The 21,860-nt window shown below is 38.8% G+C and overlaps 1 protein-coding gene across 2 annotated transcripts in view; it reads left to right on the top strand.

The window, feature by feature from the left end:
• The first annotated feature begins 12,108 nt into the window (after positions 1-12,108).
• The window catches only part of STK3 (serine/threonine kinase 3), a 271,227-nt gene continuing 261,475 nt past the window's right edge, over positions 12,109-21,860 (top strand). For both annotated transcript variants that reach the window (XM_055303436.1, XM_055303437.1), the window contains exon 1: positions 12,109-12,318. In XM_055303436.1, the coding sequence (XP_055159411.1) occupies positions 12,293-12,318 (26 nt within the window). In that variant the 5' untranslated portion in view covers positions 12,109-12,292. The remainder of the gene's footprint in view (positions 12,319-21,860) is intronic.

Here is a 21,860-nt window from a genome sequence, read left to right as displayed (position 1 = left end):
AACCTAAACTTTTCCACAACTGTATTTTTCCTGCAAAAATAATCACTCCACAAACTTAGAGTTGATATTAGCTAGCTACTAATTACCAGTCCTTAAATTTTAAGGAAAGATGAAATTCTACAGAAGTTTTTAAAATATGCCTAATCTTAATGCCATTGAGTGTCTTCTTGAATACACTTCAATGGCGTGGCAGTCGAATCTAATTCTGTTTCTATTTTAGTGCTTCACTAAGTCTTTTCCTGGAGTCCAAAAGCATTTGGAACTTGCATACATTTCCAAATCTGATTCCAGCTCTCTTTGTTTACATATTTCCTCTTATAGACCAAGTCTTTGGGTCCTACCTTTCCCACCCAAAGAAGCTTATCAAGATATTTCCATAAACAAAAGTAGTGATTGTTTTCATTCTACTTCACTAAATTCTGTATTAGGCTTTGCAACATAGTTTTCAGCTTGTCTTTCATTGGCTTCCTGAAGTCTTGAAGCACCTATGCATGTTTTAATCTTACACTTTTAATAAAGTGAAGTTGCTCTCAAGGTCCATCATATACTCTCTCTACTGCTCTCCTCCCTTTCCCCTTTTCCTTCTCTCTTCCTTCCCTTTTCTTTCCCGAATGGATGACTTATAAACACTACTGTTGCTTTATCTGCATTTCCCTGATTATTGGTAGGGTTGAGCATCTTTTCATGTTTACTATTTGAATTTCTTCTATGATTTTATAAGTTTAGATGTTTTACCCATCTGTCTATTTAGATTGTCTTACCCTAATCAGTTTCTTTGTATATCATTGTATTCTAGATATTAATTCTTCATCTAATATGTATGAAGATACTTCTGTTTCATTCCATTAAGTATCTACTCACCTGGATTATTATCTTTCTTCTTATGAATATTTTCAATTCTTATGTAGTCAAATCTTCAAGCTTCAAGAGGCAAATCTTTCTGCTTTCTGAGTTTTGCATTTTTCTTATCAGATCTTCTAGCTTGTGATTATAAAAATATTCTCTTTTTTAAATTTATATTTTACATGGTTACCATACAGTGCAATATTAGTTTCTGGAGTAGAATTCGGTGATTTATCACTTACATACCACACCCAGTGCTAATCACAAGTGCCCTCTTTAATACCTATCACCCAACTAGGGCATCCCCACCCATCTTCCTCTATCGCCCCTCAGTTTATTCTCTATCATTAAGAGTCTCTATGGTTTGTTTCCCTCTCTCTTTCTCCCCTTTCCATATGTTCATCTGTTTTCCTTCTTAAATGCCACAAATAAGTGGCATTTGTCTTTCTCTGGCTGACTTATTTCACTTAGCATAATGCCCTCTAGTTCCATCTACGTCATTGTAAATGGCAAGATTTCATTATTTTTGATGGCTGAGTAATATTTCATTGTATCTATAAATATATACCACATCTTCTTTATCCATTCATCAGTTGATGGACGTTTGGGGTCTCTCCATAGTTTGGCTATTGTTGACAATACTGCTATAAGCAGCACGTACACTTTTGAATCAGTGTTTTTGTATCCTTTGGGTAAATACCTGTTAGTGCAATTGCTGGGCCACAGAGTAGATAGAGTAGTTTTTGAGGAAACTCTATACTGTTTTCCCGAGTGGCTGCACCAGTTGGTATTCTCACCAATAGTGCAAGAGAGTTCCCTTTCTCTGCATCCTTGCTAACACCTACCTGTTATTTCTTGTGTTGTTAATTAAAGTATTAAAATATTTTCTTATGTGCTCTTCTAAAATATGTTTTGGAGGTCTTTAATGTGTTTTAAAATGTTTTTAAAATAAACTTTAAGTCTTAGAATAATTTTAGATTTACAAAGAAGTTGTTAAAGTAGTATAGAGTTCTCATATACCCCGAACCCAATCTCCTTGTTATTAACATCTTACATTAGCTTGGTACATTTTTCACAATTAATGAGCCGATATTGATGTCATTATTAATTGACAGATTTCCTTAAGTTTTTACTTAATATCCTTTTTCTGTTATAGGACTCCCAACATATTTAGGATACCTCATTACACTTATATCTTTATGTCACCTTAGCCTCGCCTGACCTATGACATTTTCTCAGACTTTAATTGTTTTTGATGATTATCTTAATAGTTTTGAGGAATACTGGTCAGACATTTTGTAGAATATCTCTCAGTTGGGATTTGTCTGATGTTTTTCTCATAATGAGACTGGGTCTTGTGGTTTTGGAAGAAAGACCACGGAGGTAAAGTGTCCTTCACATCACATCAGATCAAGGATACATACAACAAATATGACTTATCACTCTTGATGTTGACCTTGATCACCTGGCTGAGGTTCTATTTTTCTACTGAAAAGTAACTTGTTTCCCCCCGCTTTACATACTATATTCTTTGGAAGGAAGCCACTATTTATAGCTCATGGTTAAGGTGTAAGGAGTTCTGCTCTACTTCATGTTTGTCTATTTTTAATGATTTAGATGTCTAATGCATCAGGTATTTTGATATATTATCATAGTGGACATTGAGCTATTTCTTTCTTCCCTCTTTTGTGCAATAGGCATTTCTTTCATTTGGGGCATCATAATAAGAATTAATACCACTCCTATCTCTAAGAGAGGGTCCTGCTATTTAAGGCTAAACAGGGAATTTCTGTCCAGCTTTCCATGATTTAGTAAGATAAGCCAATCATTTGTTCAAGCACAAGCCAAATTATTGCATGTTAGGGAATGGTCAACCTGACAGCTTGAGCCAATGTGACAAGAATGTTGTTGCAGAAGCATTCTGGGCAAGGATATTTCTCCTTCTTTGATGGAGATAGTGTTCCTCTTTAAAAAGATAGTGCTTTTTCTCCTTTTGGGCAGGCTGGTGTACAGATTTGAGGCTAGGAACTTTGGCAGCTACTTAGCCTTAGAATGAAGCTAACATTTCAGAAGTCAAAACCAAGAGATGGAAAAAGAAATTGAAAAACAAATAAACAAAACCCCTGTGTCTTTCATGTCAGTATTGAACCACTAAATCAAGCAATCCTACAGTCTGCTCTAGAAGACCCAGTTAAATAACCCTTTGTTAGCGAAGTTTGGGTTGAGTCTTCAATGGGTAGCAATATAAAGAAGCCTGATACAGAGGTCTATAAACAGAGAAGTAATGATGTGTATGCATGTATGTATGTATATATGTATGTATGTATGTATGTATTTATTTATTCCTTTCAAATAGTCAGTTGTCTAAATACAGTTTATTGAGCAGCTCATTCTTTTCCCTGGGATGTAAAATCTCATCTTATCATAAACAACATTTCCACATAAAAATGGCTCTGTACTGGGCTCATGATTCATTATACTCATTAATTTATCTACATCTGAATTAATACCACACTCTTTTAATCACTACTATGTTTTTGAGGTATAACTGACATATTAGTTTCAGGTATACAACATAAAGATTCAATATTGGTATATATTGTGAAATGATCACTGCAATAGATCTAGTTTATCTGTCACACACATAATTACAAAATATTTTTTTTTGTGATGAGAACTTTTACGATTTTTTCTCAGTAACTTCCAAATATGCAATTTAGTATCTTAGTTATAGTCAGCATGTTCTACTGTACATCCCCATGATTTATTTTATAACTGAAAGTCTGTATATTTTGGTCTCCTTTCCCCAACCCCCACCTCTGGCAACCACCAATCTGTTCTCTATATCTTTGAGGTTGGTTTTTGTTTTGTTTTGTTTTGGATTCCACATGTAAGTGAAGTCATACAGTATGGTATTTTTCTTCCTCTGTCTGACTTATTTCATTTAGCATAATGCTGTCAAGGTTCATTCATGTTGTTGGAAGTGGTAAGTTTTCTTTTTTTTTTTATTAAGGTTGAATAATATTCTATTTATTGTCTTTACACCACATTTTCTTTATCCATTCATCCATTGTGGTCACTTGGGTTTTTCCATATCTTGGCTATTATAAATAATGTTGCAATGAAAATGAGGGTGCATGTATCTTTTCGAGTGAGTATTTTCATGTTCTTTGGTTAAATATGCAGAAGTAGAATTGCCAGATCGTAAGGCAGTTCTATTTGTAATATTTTAAGAAACTTCTATGCAATTGTCATAGTGGCTGCACAAATTTACTTTCACCAATGGTATAGTCAAGATACTTCTTTTCTTTTTGATAATAGCCATGTTAACGAATGTGAAGTGATGTATCATTGTGGTTTTGATTTGCATTTTACTAATGATTGTTTAATGATGTTGAACATCTTTACCACAATTTTATCATGTGTTTTGCCATCTGGCAGACAAATCTCTTTCCATTGTTCTTTCTTTCAGAAACTTATGGGCGCTTTTCATGTAATTTCTCTTCTATTCAAGCTTGATGGTTTGTTTTTTAAATCCTATTTAAAATTCTTTTGAGACTTCTAAAAAATTGGGATTACTTTAAATTTACAGGTTAAATCTAGAGGTGACTAGCCCTGGTCAACACCTCTTGAGAGACTGAGCTGGAGGGCCCTACTAAACTGCACCCAAATTCCTGACTTCTAGAAACCAAGACTAATAAATGTGTGTTGTTTTAAGTTGGTATCTTGAGGGGCAATTTGTTATGCAGCAAAAGATAACTAATACGGATAAAAATCAATGTTATGTTTATTTATATTTTCAATGCTCTTACTCTTGACTTACATTTTTAAAAATAATTTCAGTGTGCTAGGCATAAGCCTATGGTGTCTAGAAGCTTCATTATTCTCCCTTTCCTTCATTTGTACCTAAATATAAAGTGGTAATCTAATAGTCCTTTGTCAATGGTGACTTGTTAATAAGGTGCCCTTAAGATAACTTTTTGTAATGCCTTTGACTATTTGTTTCAAAAGAAATTTTAGATACCACAGTCATCTTACCCTCTTTCTCAATGAAGACTGAAATTGAAATCATAGTTTAAATGCTTGAGGGAAATTAACCATGTAAAGGTTTTCCATGGATAATTTTTGTAAAGTAATCACTTCATTAAGCAAAAAATTACCTTTTGTAAAGTAATCACTCCCTTTGGAAAAGAGTCCAAAAAAAGGAGCATGGGAACCTTACAATAGGAAAACCTCATAGTTTCAGGATAGAGATCATACCTCATTGTCCGTGCCTGTCAACTTAATAAAAAAATGTTGATTGAAAGAATGTTTGATAGGAACAAAAATATCAACGTTTGAGGATTCACTATCTTTTTCTCTCTTGCTTCCTCTGCCCTTTTAAGGAAGAATCCTTCATTTCTTGTCTCCTAGGACTATGTTGTGCTGACAAAAATAAGTAAAGCTAAAAGAGCTCTACAGAATCAAAGAGAAGGAGGTCAGATTATTCTCAGTAGGAAAAGGCCTGAAGTAACAGCAAAGGGAGGTAAATTGTGGGAGAGGGGGAGAGGAAGTGTAAGCTTGCCAAGGGGGGACAGGGGAGGGAAGGGGGTTGTAGGAGTTTCATGAGGGAGGAAGAAGCAAAATGGATGGTTGTCATGAAAACATGAGAAAGCGAGAAAGATGGGTAAAGATTTTTAGGGAGTTGTGTTGTGTGAATATGACATATATTTCTTTCCTCAGCATTTACATGGGATTGTTAGTAAAAATCTCTATTGTTCCAAGTTTTTTGAAGTTGGATTTGAATTTGATTTGATTGTTTGATGGCTCAATTTTATTACAGCTTCTCTATTAAATACCTATCTCCCCTTTTCTATCCTGTTGTCCTAAGTCTTATTGTCCAGTTTCCCAACAGCATTAACCACTCTCACGGCTGCATGTCTTGGGGTATTCTTATTTTCTTAGCTTTCCTGGCCAGGAAGTAAGCACATCTTCCTTCTGCTTAGTTCAATCAAGACCAAGTTAGAAATTATTCAGACTATAGGCATGTATGGAAAAAAATTGAAAAAACAAAAATATAAAAAGAGAAACTATGAAGACATGGAACCGATTTATTTCTAGAGCTTAAGTTTCTTATATTAATGTAACAAAGGCCAGCCACAGAAAGGCTTTAACTGATGGTGTTTGCCAGTTTCTTAGCATTGGTTTTCTTCTTTTCCTTGGATCTGTCTTTATGTTCAGTGTCTTAACCAATCATCGTTGTGAAGATTTGCGATATCTTCAGCTTGTTCTGGAACTTATCTTTGTATATAACAGAAACTTCTTTCTTTTTCCTTAAAAGTGATGCTATAATGAGGGTGATTTTGAATAATGGAAGGCATTTTTATTTGGCTGAGCTCTAGACCATATTAATTTGAACTACAGCACTTTTCTGAATGACAGAATTTATTGATAGTTTACTATATAAGGCTTAAATCATTTTATTCTCATATGAATATATACTTTATATTTTTGAGTAAAATGTATTCTTAGACAGCAATGATCATATTTTCTATATCTCTTCTCCCATGGGTCCTAGTTACTGTGTTTACATATAGTTACTGTAAATCAGTAACTCTCAAAGTGTGATCTGGGTACTTCTGGGGGTATTAAAGACTATTTTGGGGAGTTCACAAAATCAAAACTATTTAAAAAACAATACTACAATCTTAACTGCCCTTCTCATTTTATTCTTTCATGAGTGTATGGTAGAATTTTCCAGATGCTACATAACATGTGATGATGTCATTCCTCTGATGACTAAAGGATTGTGTACTTGTGTACCCTTGTGCTTCTTTAAAAATTTCTAAGTTTTAATTTCTTAATATAGGTAGATGCAAACCACATAAACAAAAGTTCTTTGAGGCTGTCCATAGTTTGTAAGACTGTAAAGTGGTCCCAAGACCAAAAAGTTTGAGAGCTGCTGGTGTAGATAATTATGTATTAAACTGAAAATATAAGCAATCTGATTTTTATCATTTCTTTCCCTGAGTTTACAACTGGGCCTGAAATTCTTTGCTATTATTCTCTGTATGGGTCAAAATCCAGTCTGATACAGAAACCACAAGAGACAGAAGCCACATAGTTATTTGAATGAAGAAAGTTTAATACAAAAAAATTATTAACTATAATAGGGGATTGGAGTAACAGGGGATTGGCTAGTAACAGGTAAAGAAAACTCTAAAGAAAATAGGAATAGCAGAAATCAGGATTACTCCCTGTGGGGCTAAGACAAAGCACCCAAAAAGAGGTCCGCAGGGGTTGTGATATAGATTTTGTGGGAGAAGACACAATTACATCTCACTGAATAGCAGAGAAATTGCTGTGGTGCCACACTAGAGGAACTTGCTGGACATCTGCCTTCTGGAACTTTCCAGAAATCCTTCTCTTAGGTCTCTGGGGAAAACTATCCATAGTGAGGTTTCTCACTGAGATACTCTGCCCCAAAACTGCTCAAGGAAGAAGTAAGTTGTGGTGGGGAGAGAGACTGTTGACCATTGAGTGCTGTTGCTGCCTTGCATTGAAGCAGCCAACTACTGGAGAAGCATTGCATCTTGCAGGATCCAGATAAGCAGTCCCCACTGCTGGAGTCTTCCAGTGGAAAACATACCAATCAGGGAGGAAAACTCTTTTGCAATGTCTCTCCATGGCTCTTTAGTGACAAAGTTTAACAATTATTCTATCTGATAAAGATAAAGATTTAAAGAACTTAGCTCCATTTTAACAAAGCAGGCAATGAGGGATGAATTTGGACCTGAGAGGAAATAAGATGACAAATGGTACACCTAACTTTCACTTAATATGTAGTTTATCAATTACCTATCTTTCTTAAAATTCCTGATGTTTTTGTTGCATGGGGCTATTGCCTATTACAATTGTTCCATTTTTTCCCTCAATAATAGAATCCCAGTTTTGTTCTTCTCTCATGCTTCTCCTTGTCATAAGCTTCAGGGAACTTCAATTCCAGTCTCAGCTACAAACCCAGTTCCATGGGGTGAATCACCGTTGGTCTAAACAGGTTTTCGTGGTCCCATTTCCTTTGATAGCAATGACACAATTCTGGCCAATAAGATATGAAGTGAAATCTGCAAAGAGGCTGCTAGAATGTTTTTTCCCACCATTCTGAAAAGTGTATTCAGAAAGAAATAACCCTCTTCTGCTGCTAAGCATTGCCATGTCTTCTTGTGATGCTTAGAGCTTTGGCAGCCATCATTTGAGGAAGAAACAAGTAAATGAAAGACTTAATCAAACCTAGAAACATCTACCTCTAGGCTTGTTTTAAAACTCATTTAAAGATGTTTCTTGTAGTTAACTGATATGCCAGACTTTTGAGATGACATATGCAAAAGAGATACTGTCCTTACTCCCAAGAGGCTTACAGTTTGGTAGAGAAACAAGTGAAATAAAAGTTTAAGGTTGCTATGATAAGGGGATCCCTGGGTACCTCAGAGGTTTAGTGCCTGCCTTTGGCCCAGGGCATGATCTGGAGTCCTGGGATCAAGTTCTCACATCGGGCTCCCTGCATGGAGCCTACTTCTCCCTTTGCTTGAGTCTCTGCCTCTCTCTCTCTCTCTCTGTGTCTCTCATGAATAAATAAATAAAATCTTTAAAAAAACAAGATTGCTATGATAGAATAGTAGTTGAATTCAACTGCAACATGCTAGTTCCAGCTCACTATAAATTTGGGTTAGAAAAGAGAAATATGGGACGCCTGGGTGGCTCAGCGGTTGAGTGTTTGCCTTTGGCTGAGGGTGTGATCCTGGACTCACAGGATCAAGTCCCATATCGGGCTCCCTGCATGGAGCCTGCTTCTCCCTCTGCCTATGTCTCTGCCTCTCTTTCTCTCTCTCTGTGTCTCTCATGAATAAATAAATAAAATCCTTAAAAAAAAAGAGAGAGAGAAATATTATCAAGGGAAATGTTTTGTTAAGTTGCCTCTTGAAAGGAAATACTTCCAAGTTTTCCTGCAAATAAAAAGTTACATAATGTAATACATTTGATCAGAGCTTTCTCTCAGCCCCAAACTCTTCCCAGTAATAGTAGAAAAGATTCAGTGTTAATTAGTATTATTTTTCAAATACACATAAAAATGATAAAAAAAGTAACATAAATGCAGTTTCAATAAAAAGCAGCAACAAGTATAACAAGGAAAAAAATCTTTACATTAGTATTTTTCTACTTATAAAACATCGTGGTGTATGCATTCAGCGACACAAATGCAGTCTTGTTATTCCAATTTGAGTTCAAATTGCAGATTTCTCTTACATTTCTCTGAGAACACCCAGTTGAGAACTCTGGTGAGCCATTTGCTAGTTTAATTAAAGTGTGCACTAAAAAAAAAAAAAAATTAAAGTGTGCATTCCAGTTGGAATTGTTGGATGCAGAATCAGACTACTTTACTTTCATGGTTAAGTGAAGCTGAGTGACCCTTATATACATCTCAAATTTTCCTACAGTTTTCAATTGTTCACAAAGGCTGCTTCCTTTATTTGCAGGTTGAATGATAATTCCTATGCTCTCCTTCTGGGAATCTTCAGATTGGCTTTTCATAGACAAAACAGAGACTTGAGGAGCTTTTTGCTTTGTTTTGTTTTCTACAAAAGTAATTCAGGAGAAAACCTTTTTTGATTTAGTAATACAACACAGCAGGCACGTTCGCCTCCAGGCCTTATCATTTACTATTTCCTTGGCCTCACATTTCTCTTCCCTTCACTATCTGCAAGGTGTTCCCCTAACTTCCTCAGCCTCCCTCTTGCTGATGCCTTCCCTGCTGCCCATTTCTAAATTTCATGCCTTCTCCTCCACGGTGTATCCCCTTTTCCTATTTTACTTTTATTCCTTTTTTTTTTTAAATATTCATTCATTCATTCATTCATTCATGAAAGACACACAGAGAGAGGGAGGCTGAGACATAGGCAGAGGGAGAAACAGGCTCCATGCAGGGAGCCCGACATGGGACTGGATCCCAGCACTCCAGGATCACACTCTGGGTCCAAGGCAGACACTCAACTGCTGAGCCACTCAGGCATCCCTTACTTTTCTTCGTTATCAGTTTTCAATACCTAATCTTATTAATTAGGTGCTTATTTATTTTATTATGTTTCCCCAACCAGAATAGCAGGGCACTCACTACCTGTAGGCCCAAAGGGATGAGGGGAAGAAATGAAAGCTGGGCTCCAGGTGACCTCACTGGAAGGGAATCAGAATACGTAAACTTACTTTCTCCCTCAGATGATCTCTTGCTCTTGCTAGGTCTTCCTATTGTAAGCCAGAGAGTTGAGAGCTCCATAATGTCAGCCATATAGGTCAACCCTTAGGGCACAGGGCAGATGGGAAAGAATGGAGAATGAATCTGGGGGGCTAAGGAAGTTATCAACCTTACTATATCCAAGGTACTTGCTATGCAAGGGATAGAGAAGGTAAACATAGTCTAATTCTCAGTAGACTCATGGCTGGAATGATAGTCAAACAGAACTTTAATTTAGTACAACCAGCACAGCGTGTTATGGACATATAGATGAGAGGCATCTCTTTCATAACTTAAATGTCAGAGATAGTGGGGGGTGGTGGTGCTGGTGGTTTGACTGGGAAAGTCTTTCTGGAGATTAAGATTCATAGCATAATTCAGAGTCCATTTTAAAGTATGACAATTTGATCCCATTTTAAAATATGACAATTTTTAAAGAAGATTAAATGCTGTTCTCTGAAAGATTTTTTTGATGAAATAGAAGAAGATGGGACTAGGGCATGGAAGTGAGGATGAGAAGTGAGGGATAGAATGACATAATTTCAAAAGTTTTTCCTAGCTTTTGTGTTTTAATAATTTAGCTTTTTGCTGTCTTGTTAGTTCTGAACTATAAGACTGTAGATGTTTAGTAAATGAAAATGAGTATAAAATTTCATAACAATTTCTTTTTTGCAGAACCTGACTTCAGGGTTCAACAATGAATGGTCTTAAATTTAACATAACTAAATTTAATGGGGAATATAGTTCTTTGAAAAATAAATCAAAAAATTAAAAAAAAATTTTTTTAAAGGGATCCCTGGGTGGCGCAGCGGTTTAGTGCCTGCCTTTGGCCCAGGGCGCGATCCTGGAGACCGGGGATCGAATCCCACGTCGGGCTCCCGGTGCATGGAGCCTGCTTCTCCCTCTGCCTGTGTCTCTGCCTCTCTCTCTCTCATTCTGTGTGACTATCATAAATAAATAAAAATTAAAAAAAAATTTCAAGAAAAATAAATCATGTAAGTTTATTACATATGGAAACAATGCAAAAAAGAGGAAAACGACTATTAGACAAGTCTAATTTGGATTAATATTCACAAAGTTCCTTTATTTAACATTCTCTTCATAGACTTTGCTCTAACCTTCAAGAAACCTATATGACTCTACACCTGGATAATTTCTAATGAAAGCAAACTCATTACATAGCACCTTAGATGATAAGAAAGATATTTATATACGGAACTTCAGGTTAAATGGTATCCTAAAAAGATAGATGCAGGAAGGGATCAAATCACAATGAGGTCACAGCCTTCGGAAAAGGTTGGGGGAGACAGGGTGACAAGAAGGAAGAAAAACTTTTCTTGACCTCTTTTCTGTGCACCATAATTTGTATTAGGTTTTCCAGGTGACCCAAGCGAACAGCTGGCAAGACCACAGTGCACTGGAATCTCACCGCAGTCATTATTTTCTTTGTAATCAGACGTAATTATAGTGAAATGTAGTGAGGAGTTTGTCCACAATCAACATCAAACAAGAATTTCCAGTAGCATCCCTCGTGCTGTAGCTACAAACGTCAAACCGGGCGGGCGTAAAACACAGCCAATAATTATAAACGACTAGAGACAGAAGCGTGGGCAGTTAGTGACACTTCAAAAGGCTGCACGAGATGCTTGGGATGTGTCTTTGGGAAATCCAGAGAAGAAATGAGTTCAAATAGGATTGGGGCAAAAGCCAATTTTCGGAGGCAGACGCGGAGCGGCAGCTCTCAGCTGGCTCCAGGGAAGGTGCCTCCCCCGCCCCTGGCCACAACAGACAGGCCCTGAGACCTGACCTAACTAGGCCTCGGTCCGCCAGTCTCCGCGCCTTTTTTCCGCCTCCGCCTCCGCCTCCGTCTCCGCCCCCGCCCCCGCCCCATCAGGGCCCGGCTCCGCCCACCACTCCTGGGCCCGGCACTGGCTCCGCCCACTCTCCCCGGGCGGCGGAGGGGCGGGGCGGGGCGGGGCGGCGGAGGGCAGGGGCGGGGCGGCAGGAGCCGCGGCACTCGCGAGCCGGAGGAGGATCCGCCGCGGAGTTACGGGAAAGAAAGTTGGTCCGAGTTCCTGGAGATTTTCCCCGGTGACTCCCGGGACTGGGCGGGCCGGTGCCCGGCTCCTGTCCTCCCTCCGTCCTTCACCGCCCACCAGGGCCGTTCCTCTGTCGCCGGCCGCCATGGAGCAGCCGCCAGCGCCCAAGAGGTAACGCACGCTGGGCGCCGGGAGCTGGAGGGGAGGGGGCGCCGGCGGCCGCGGCCGCGGGCGGGGGCGGGGGCGGGGGCGGGGGCGGGGGCGGCTAGGCCGGACCTGGCGGCGACACCCTCCGCGGCGGCTGGGCCCGGGCCGGGCGCGCCGGTCGTCGCGAGGCGGGGCCGGGCCGCGGCTGCCCACAGGCCCGGGGGGCCGAGGGGAGGCCGAGGGGAGGCCGAGCCTCGCGTCTGCGCGGCCGCCGGGCCTGGCGTGGGAAGTCGCTGGGCAGCGCCGGCCTCCCCGCGGCCGCACTGCTGGGCCTCTTCCTCCCGGCGAGTCTGCGAAGCCCGGGGATGCGAAACTGGGCATTCATTAGGCCGCTTACAGCATTCTTGGCGCTCGTGATACTGCCATTTATTTGCGAAGGCGGATTATTTGTTTACCGTTGAAGGAATTCAGTATTAATAGCTACATAGTGTGTGAAACTTGCGCATATACTACTGCACTGACAGGTGTTCCTTCCTCACCCCCCTCATGTTCAAAAGTATTTATGGATGCAAGACAGTAGGAATCTTAAATTAGAACCCCTTCCCCACATAGTGTTTTGTTTTGTTTTCTAGCATATAGAAATAGTGATGCTTTGGTATTTACTGTTAGTTTAATCTTTGATACATTGGAAGAGTGGGAGTACACAGGAGATACTTTTAAAAGTAGTGTTTGAAATGATCACGCTAAATCAAGGCCGCCCATAGGTATAGATTCATAATGTGCATCTTTTTTCCCCCCAAGAATGAATCAACGTCATTTAACTGGTGTTGTTTAAGACATTTAATCTCAGTCTTTCATTTGTAATTTATAAAATAAGAGTACTGATCTTTCTCCCAGAGAGTGCTGTTTTGAAGATTAAGGAGTTCCTGTGTTCTGATACTTAGAGATCTTTAGACGAAAGGTGATATATTCAGGAACATGGAATAATTAAAAAGGTAGGAACTTTGTGAGCTGTTGTGAATTGTGTGACTAGACATGTGAGCCTTGAGGCCTGGAAACCATCTGTTCAGGTGAAAGAAGGTGGGTGTGTGGAAGGGCGTCCAAAAGAGACTTGTTATCAGAGCCCTTGATTTTTATCTGGTATTTTGTATTGAATTCTCGTATTGATTGGGCACCCAGTTTTAGTATCTTAGAAAAAAATTGGAAACTTTTTTTCTTCTCTGTTTTGGAAGGACTGTAAGGGGGTCACCTCTGAGATCATGCCCAAGGGTCAAGTTGAACAACTCCAAATTGAAGTAGAAGCTCTATTCATTCATTGGCTGTAAATTACCGGTTTCTTTATAGGTATAAGAGATCCCCTGGCCTTGCAGGGGCTCTAGAACACCTAGAAGGGCCAGGGGGAGATGTGGGTGGTATATATAACCGTTTCATGGTCATTTATACTTTACAAAGTGATGCTTGCACTCCAACAGGCTCATTTTTAGTTCTCTTCAGAGAGACTTCGTTGTTCCAGGAAGGCATTTCTGGAAAGCAAGCTATGTGACATTAAGCCCATATATTTGAATGTCACTTAAAATTTTTTCATAGCATTTTCATTTTCATAATATCATCATAGCAACCCTATTAAGGAAGTTTGATTACAGGAAGTAATCCTGTTTTGTAGCTGAGGACACAAAGAGTTTGCTCCATGGAAGGCTATGACAGGGATTACTGAAAGTGAGTTTTTGTGTCCTCCCTATTGATTATTACCTTCTAATAATAAAATATGCCATTTTTGAGGTCATTTTTCCCCCAGGAACTTTATATATACATCCCTTTATTTTATTGTCGTAAGAAAGAGGAATCGTGGCTCTGCAGCTTATTATGCTAGTTCTAAATTTAATTTCTTCATCTGTAAAGTGTGTTACGGGGATTAGAATAGATCATGTGTAAAAGCACTTAGCACAGTGCTCCATAATGTGTTGAATGATGCTAAATGTTGGTTTATTTTTTCCTTATTAAATGAAACTCAGAGAGGTTAAATAATTTGGTCAAGTGAGGAGATGCCAGAACCCTGAATCTGATTGGCTGCAAAGGCTGTGCACCCTCTCATTGTGTACAGTGATACCTCTTTTTAAAAACACTTCTTTTAGCCTTCCATGGTGTGGTGGCCATGTCTTTGTACAATCCTGTGGGCCCTCTGCTTGTTCTTTTCCTAATCCCTGTAAGAATGTTGCTTTGCTTTTCTGCCTTGCATAGGAGCACTTCCTTAGGGCTCAGACATTTTTACATGGTCACATTTATGTTGCTGATGTTCAAGTCTGTATGACCCGCAGGTGTGTTCAGTTGGAATATTTGATTTTTATATGCAGATCCATTCTTTCATTATTCTTTCTAGTTTGTCACTAAGTCCTATTGAATTCTCCGTCAAGAAGTCTAGATTCATTTTCTTTTCTCTTTTTCATTTTTGATACTACTACCCCATACCTGGGTTTTATGACCGTCATACTTGATTTACAGCAATGCCTTCCAACTAGGTACTTTAGGGCAGTGGTTTAAAAAAATTTTTAGCAGCAGGAAGGCTGTGTTTGGAGTAGAGGCAGGCACTAGGACCTGGTTCTCACTGCCTTATCTCCTTCTACTCCCCTTTTGCTGCCTGCAGAACCTCCTAATGATCCATAGGACACTGCCTGCAATGGCTTTTGATTTGTTTTCTTAAAACATCACTTTCACCATGCTATTCCCTTAAAAATTTTTTTTGGTTTGGGGCACACTTGTTTCCTTAGTATCCAAGACCCCTGTCACTTGGTCTCAGATTTAATCCCCAGGCTTTTGTTATTCTTCTCCAAAATGAATCTGTCCTGAAGTTTCCCTTTTGTTTTTTATTTAGGTTGTAGGGTATGGGTACTCCCAACTTTGCCTTTGTTCAGGCTTTTCCTTTGGAGAAGTTTGTATTATTTTTTGCTAGGAATCTGTGTTTTATTCTTCCTTAAAGGCCGGCTTCATATAGAATCTTATTTGAGTGCTTTATAGCCTAAGGTATTTCTCTGTATTCCTTTTTTTATTTTTATTTTTATTTATTTATTATAGTCACAGAGAGAGAGAGAGGGAGAGAGAGAGAGGCAGAGACACAGGCAGAGGGAGAAGCAGGCTCCATGCACCGGGAGCCCGACGTGGGACTCGATCCCGGGTCTCCAGGATCATGCCCTGGGCCAAAGGCAGGCGCCAAACCGCTGTGCCACCCAGGGATCCCATTTCTCTGTATTCCTAATATATCCATTTGAGTATATGCCATCTTCATATTTTTCTTTTTTTTAATTACAAAATTTTAGCTATTCAAAAGATAATGGGGACTAATTTAATAACTACTTATGTATTATGCTACCCAACTTGAGAAATAAAATATTGTGAATATAGTTGAAGGTCCCTAAGTATATCTGTTTTCAGATACATTCTCTCCCTATCCCCCAAAGGATTGTCACTACTTGGGTATTTGTTACTGAGTATTTGTTATTCCTTTACCATACATGTCTTTATTTTTTTAGCATGCCATTCATGTATATCTGACCCAATGTTAGGCCTGCCTTTGCTCTTTAGTATCGTTCTTGTCCTCTGGGAATTGGAGAGTCCACTGGGCAGCCAGATCTGAGAATTGTGACTAGAGGGCCGCCAAACCGCTGTGCCACCCAGGGATCCCCAGTTCCTCAGTTTGATTATAGGATTAATAGTTACTTAAAATTTAAAAATCATTAAGGTATACTTGGAGGAAAAGTTGGTGTGGAACTGTGAAAACACTGGAAGGATAATAAGAGAGTAAGCTACTGAAATTTATTCTCAAGACAGATAAGGAAAGTTCTTTGATTTAAACCATGGTTGGATTCTTTGCAATTTTTTTTCCTTTTATATAAAAAGATGTCAAAAGGTAGTTAGGGGGAAGTAAAGTTGAAGATTCAAGTTAAAATGCTAGGGTTACAAAGTGCTTTCACACAAATGAAAAGTGAAGGTAAGAAAGCAATTATTTCCTAGGGGAAAGTGTTGCTATGAATAAATGGACCATCAGTCAGAAGGTAGTTTATTAGGGAATGAAAAAGCAACAGTAAAAGGACAAGGATATAGAAGAGTAAAGGAGAAGGTATTCATAGATTCCTTAGCATGAAAAGCCCATATCAGCTTGTAGCATCAGTAGCCCCGACCTTAGACCAGAAATTGGGAATGCAGATAAACAGACAGCTGGGAACTATCAGCTCTTGGAATTGAGTTGTGTGGAACAAAACAACAGACCAGATAAGTAGATAGGAGGATATGACAAAAATCATGAAAATATTGAGAAGAGATGTGGGCTTCGTTTTATGTCTATATTACTAATTTATATGCCCTTGGAATCAGAATTCTTCTGTGCTTATTATTGGAGAGATTCACAAGTGGGCAGCTGGAGTTTTTTTTTTTTTGAGAAGATGACCTGAGAACTGTTAGAAAACAAAGGCAGCAGCTCAGGCCTACTAACCTGGGGGAGGCTCCCAACTTCAGAGGCAGGCTAGGGGAGGAGGTTTTTTTTATTTATTTATTTTTTTTATTTATGATAGGCACACAGTGAGAGAGAGAGGCAGAGACATAGGCAGAGAGAGAAGCAGGCTCCATGCCCTGGGGGCCCGACATGGGATTCGATCCCGGGTCCCCAGGATCACGCCCCGGGCCCCCAGGATCGCGCCCCGGGCCAAAGGCAGGCGCCAAACCACTGCGCCACCCAGGGATCCCAGGGGAGGAGGTTTTAAGTTGATTAAAGGGAAAGAAAAGAATGAAGCAAACATGAGCATCTTTTTGCATAATGACTTGGTCCATACAGTGTATCTGTACTCCTTTTGGTTTTTCTTGGCTAATTGGGAGTGGCACCAACTCTGTTAGAATTGATTTAGGCCCTGTAGATGGCAATGGTCATTTGGCTCTTCTTTCCTGAAGAGAGGGAGGGCGTATGACAGTAACACCTGGAGCAGTTCCTGGTGAGCAAACCTCAGTTGCACGTTATTAAAACAGGAGATAAACTCAGTCTTTAGTCAGCCTGAGGCAAATATTAATTTATCTTCTGTTCTTTAAGGGCCTGAGATATAGCATATATTAGTACTTAAGAATTTGTTAGAAATGTAAAGAAAAAGGTAAACCTAAACACAGCTAGGTTGAAGTTTGTTTTTCTGAAGTAATGCTCATTCCAGAAGTGTGTATCAATAAAGCTTTAATAATAGAAGGTTTAAGTTGGATTGTAAGGGGTGAAAAGTGCTTTGAATTTAATTTTCCTGGCTTCAGAGAAGCCTGTGTTTTTTTTTATTTTTTTAATTTTTATTTATTTTATGATAGTCAGAGAGAGAGAGAGAGAGGCAGAGACACAGGCAAAGGGAGAAGCAGGCTCCATGCACCGGGAGCGCGATGTGGGATTCGATCCTGGGTCTCCAGGATCGCGCCCTGGGCCAAAGGCAGGCGCTAAACCACTGCGCCACCCAGGGATCCCGAAAACCCTGTGTTGAACTAAAGGTACTGTCACTCTAGGCAGGTGATCCTATATTAATGGCTCTCAAAAATTTTTTTAAAAAGTATTACATACATACAAAACTAAAACAGAAGTTTCATACAGTGGGTTGTTTTTGGTATTTTTCTATTTTCTGTTATGTTCTGTTTCATCAAAAAACTACTAGTCATGATCCACCAAATTATTTTCATGACCTACTAATGGGTTGTGATCTGCAGCTTAAAAAAAAAACGTTGGCATATGTAGTAGTACCAGTCAAAAAACTGACTTCATTTCAGACTCTATCCTGGTACTTCAGAGCTCAGTGATGGCTTTGCCAGAGGTATCCAGACTTGTATAAGGGTAACTACCTCTACATGCAATATGATGGAGGTGAAGAAGAGAAAGGAAGCTATTATTTAAAAGCTATGTTATTTTGAACACTTTATATAGGTCCCAATTGAAATACGGGAAAATGGAAAATGTTGATCCTTGATGTCTGAAGTTCACAAAAGAATATGTAATAGATAGAGGTTGCTATGAGGCAAAAAGGCTCATGTGCCTTTTGGTGTTGAATGACCCTGTGCAAAGCTGTAATTATGATTGCATCAATTTCTTTCCCTACCAGCTCCACTCTTTCAGTACCAAAGTTCTCTAGGTTTTTCTGCTAAAGAGAAAATTTACACTATTTGATAGAAACTATCTTTTTTATTTGTCCCAAGCTTCTTTTTTGTTGTGATTTTATTTGAATTGCCTCATATGTTAGGATTATTATAATTTCAATTCTTAGCTCTTAGAACAGATTCTGTATTTGAAATGTCTCATTACAACTGTTTTTTTCAGAAAGTCTAAAATTGAATAAATGAAAGTAACAAATAGGTAAATAGACATGTATGAATATTAAAAATAGATTCATCATTTGCATGCTATGAATTGGTACAAATTACCTCGAACTTCTTTTTTTTTTTTTTTTTTTTATTTATGATAGGCACACAGTGAGAGAGAGAGAGAGGCAGAGACACAGGCAGACGGAGAAGCAGGCTCCATACACCGGGAGCCCGACGTGGGATTCGATCCCGGGTCTCCAGGATCGCGCCCTGGGCCAAAGGCAGGCGCTAAACCGCTGCGCCACCCAGGGATCCCTACCTTGAACTTCTTAAAAGTATATTAAAGGCTGTATCTTACAAAGTGTAGCAAAATGAGAATTATGGAAAACTTAAAATTGCTGATAATTAATATAGGTCTACATGTGATAGTATATGTGGGTTCTAAATTAGTCTATAAATTTTTGTAGGATATCAGATATCTTAGTAGAGAGATCAAATAGAGTAATATTTTCAGATAGTTCCAGATATCTTGATATAAATGTTAGTGTCATGGTATACGCACAATAGTCTTAGAAAATTGGGGGAAATTGTTGAGCATATGTGATTCCAAGGATGAGGTATTTTTTATATTCAAAGTATAGAATGTTACTCTCTGTCCAGATCATTTTTCATTTTTAGGAGTTTTGATTTTCTAAAATCCTGGTACCTAGAGTTCTATAGTTGGAAAGGATTGCAAGTTAAAATTATTTTTGTAATTTGGGTGTGCCTTTTAAATGTTTGAGGAAAAAATGAATTAAAGATAATAGGCAGCTAATTTCCTTGACTCTTTCTCTCTGGGGCTGGATGATCTCTCCTGAGTCTGTCGAGTTGCCCCAGTCTCCTGTTTCTTTCTAAAAACTGGCTTTCTAAACCATAAGAAACTGTTAACATTAGAGAACAAATGGAGTTGATGAAGGGAGGTGGGTGGGGGATGGGCTAAATGGGGGATGGGCATTGAGGAGGGCACTTGTTATGTTGAGTACTGGGTGTTGTATGTAAGTGATGAAACCAATATTACACCATGTTAACTAACTAGAATTTAAAAAAAATTGGAAGGAAAAAACTGGCTTTCTTTACTCACTGATCATTGCTTATGACAGAAATTGGATGTCAACCTGAGTTCATTCATTTGCTCATTTATTTATATATTCAGTAATTATTAATTAACTGCCTTTCAAATGTTAGATGCTGGGTACATTGTTGAACGAAGTAGTTGAGATCTTTTACCTCACAGAACATACACTCTAGTTGGAGCTTGAACTATGAAGGATAGAAGTAGCACATACTGATAGAGAAAAATGATGGAATCTGTTTCATAAGGCAGTTGGACAGAGCTTCTCTGAGAAGGTAGTACTAAAGCTGTGACATGGGATTGAGAAGTTATCCTTGTGAGTAGCTGGAAAGACTATTCCAGGCAGAGGGAAAGCTATGAGAAAGCCTGGAGATCAGAGAGAGTTTGGTGTGTGGGAGGAATTGAAATGAGGCCACTGTGGCTGGATTGTAAAATGGGAGAAAGTGGTTGGAGATGAGGTCAGGGAGATGGGCAGGGATTCAATGATTCAGGCCACGGAAAGGAATTTGGATGTGAAAGTGCAGTAAGCTGTCATTAAATGGCTTTAAACAGAATTACAAGCAGCTTATGTTTTTAAAAGATCACCCTAGTTGCTCTGGGTAGAAGAGATTGTAGAGGGTTAAGAATAAAAGCAGCAGAATAAATTGGAAGACCATGGCAATCGTTCATGATTAGATGGTGGAGTCAATGGAGATGGAGAGAAGTGTGGATAGATTTAAGTTGTATTTTGGAGTTAGAAATGAAGGACTTGCTGATAGACTAGATGTGGTGATTAAGGAAGAAAGCATCAATTTTGGCTCCTAGGTTTTATGTTTGAGTGACTTTGGGGTGGAGGAAGACTGGGGAGACGAACAGGTTTGGGTATCTCATGTTCTCTTTCTTAGAATTGTCCAAATTCCAGGAAAGTGAATCTGTTGGGCCCCAAATGTGATATTAGGTGGTTCCCTTAGAAGAGGAAGTGGGAAAGGAGGAAATGTTGGACACTGACTTCTTTTTTTAACCTCTTATTTTCACTGCATTAGTCTAGAGAATGGGAATCATACAAAGCCTTTATTAGGTGTTTGCAACGTTCAGGTGTCTTGATAACCTGCTATTACAAAATATTTTAATTGCAAAATAAAACATCAGTAAGAAACGAATGATTAATCTTAAGACAGACATCTTTGTAATGACCAGTTGGGTTAAGGAATGGAACTGCTGCCCTCCCTTGTTAGTGCTCCATCCAAATCATAGCTGCCTTTCCCCATAAGTAACCCTTATACAGACTTTTATATTAATAACCTAAATGTGCATTGCTAGACACTGTAGCTTAGTCTTGCCAATTAAAAAATAATTTTTGTAGGAAATGTCACTTTTAATTTTTATGCTAGTTCTCCCTCCCTTTATCCTGTTGAAGAGTGCAGGCTGTTGGTAGTTTCCCACTATTTGCTGATTGCTTACCCAAGGTGCATTCTATGCGTTGTTTTGCCCTACATATTTTCTGCAAACAAGTAACTGGATCCAGAGACTGACAGGCTCAATTTTGATCCTTTAGGCAAACCTGTCACAGGTGGTATTTGGCAAGACTGTATTAGTCACTTAGTGTCTGGTTGCCTTTCTTTTTTAGTGATGTTAGCAGTTCTTGGTGGCTAGGCTTATTTCTGTTAATTTATTGGATGTTGCAAAATGGTGAAATTCTAAATCATTTTGTTTTCATTTGTTAGTTGGAATGCTTTTATAGAATCACTTCCCTTATCTTTTGTTTGATTATGCAGTGGTACAGTTTATAAAAGAAAGACTGGATAAATGCTTGATTCTTCCCTTTTATTTATCTGTTTGCAAGAGAATGAATTCCCTATTTTTCTTCAGAGAGCACCAGTTCTGTTTTTTTTTAAGTGCCATTATGAGCTAATGGATTCATACATATTAGATGGATTTTAATCTATTGCAGTTACTATTGCTGAAGCTCAAAGTGACCCCCATCTTTTGGTCAGTGGGAGTCCCTCCAGGGACAACATATCTCGTAGTTTCCTTATTGTCTGCTGTGACAAGATATTCAGGGCTTATCATATCCAATTCCTGTCCTGGATCTGGAATCAACCATTTCTCCTAGAAGTAGTATTTTCTTTCTGTCAGAAATGGTGTTTCAAGACCCCATCCTGGGTAGTAGTAT

Source organism: Nyctereutes procyonoides, unplaced genomic scaffold (genome assembly GCF_905146905.1).
Source record: "Nyctereutes procyonoides isolate TBG_1078 unplaced genomic scaffold, NYPRO_anot_genome, whole genome shotgun sequence".
In the NCBI taxonomy this organism is placed as follows: Eukaryota; Metazoa; Chordata; class Mammalia; order Carnivora; family Canidae; genus Nyctereutes; species Nyctereutes procyonoides.
This window is presented reverse-complemented; position numbering and strand designations above follow the sequence as displayed.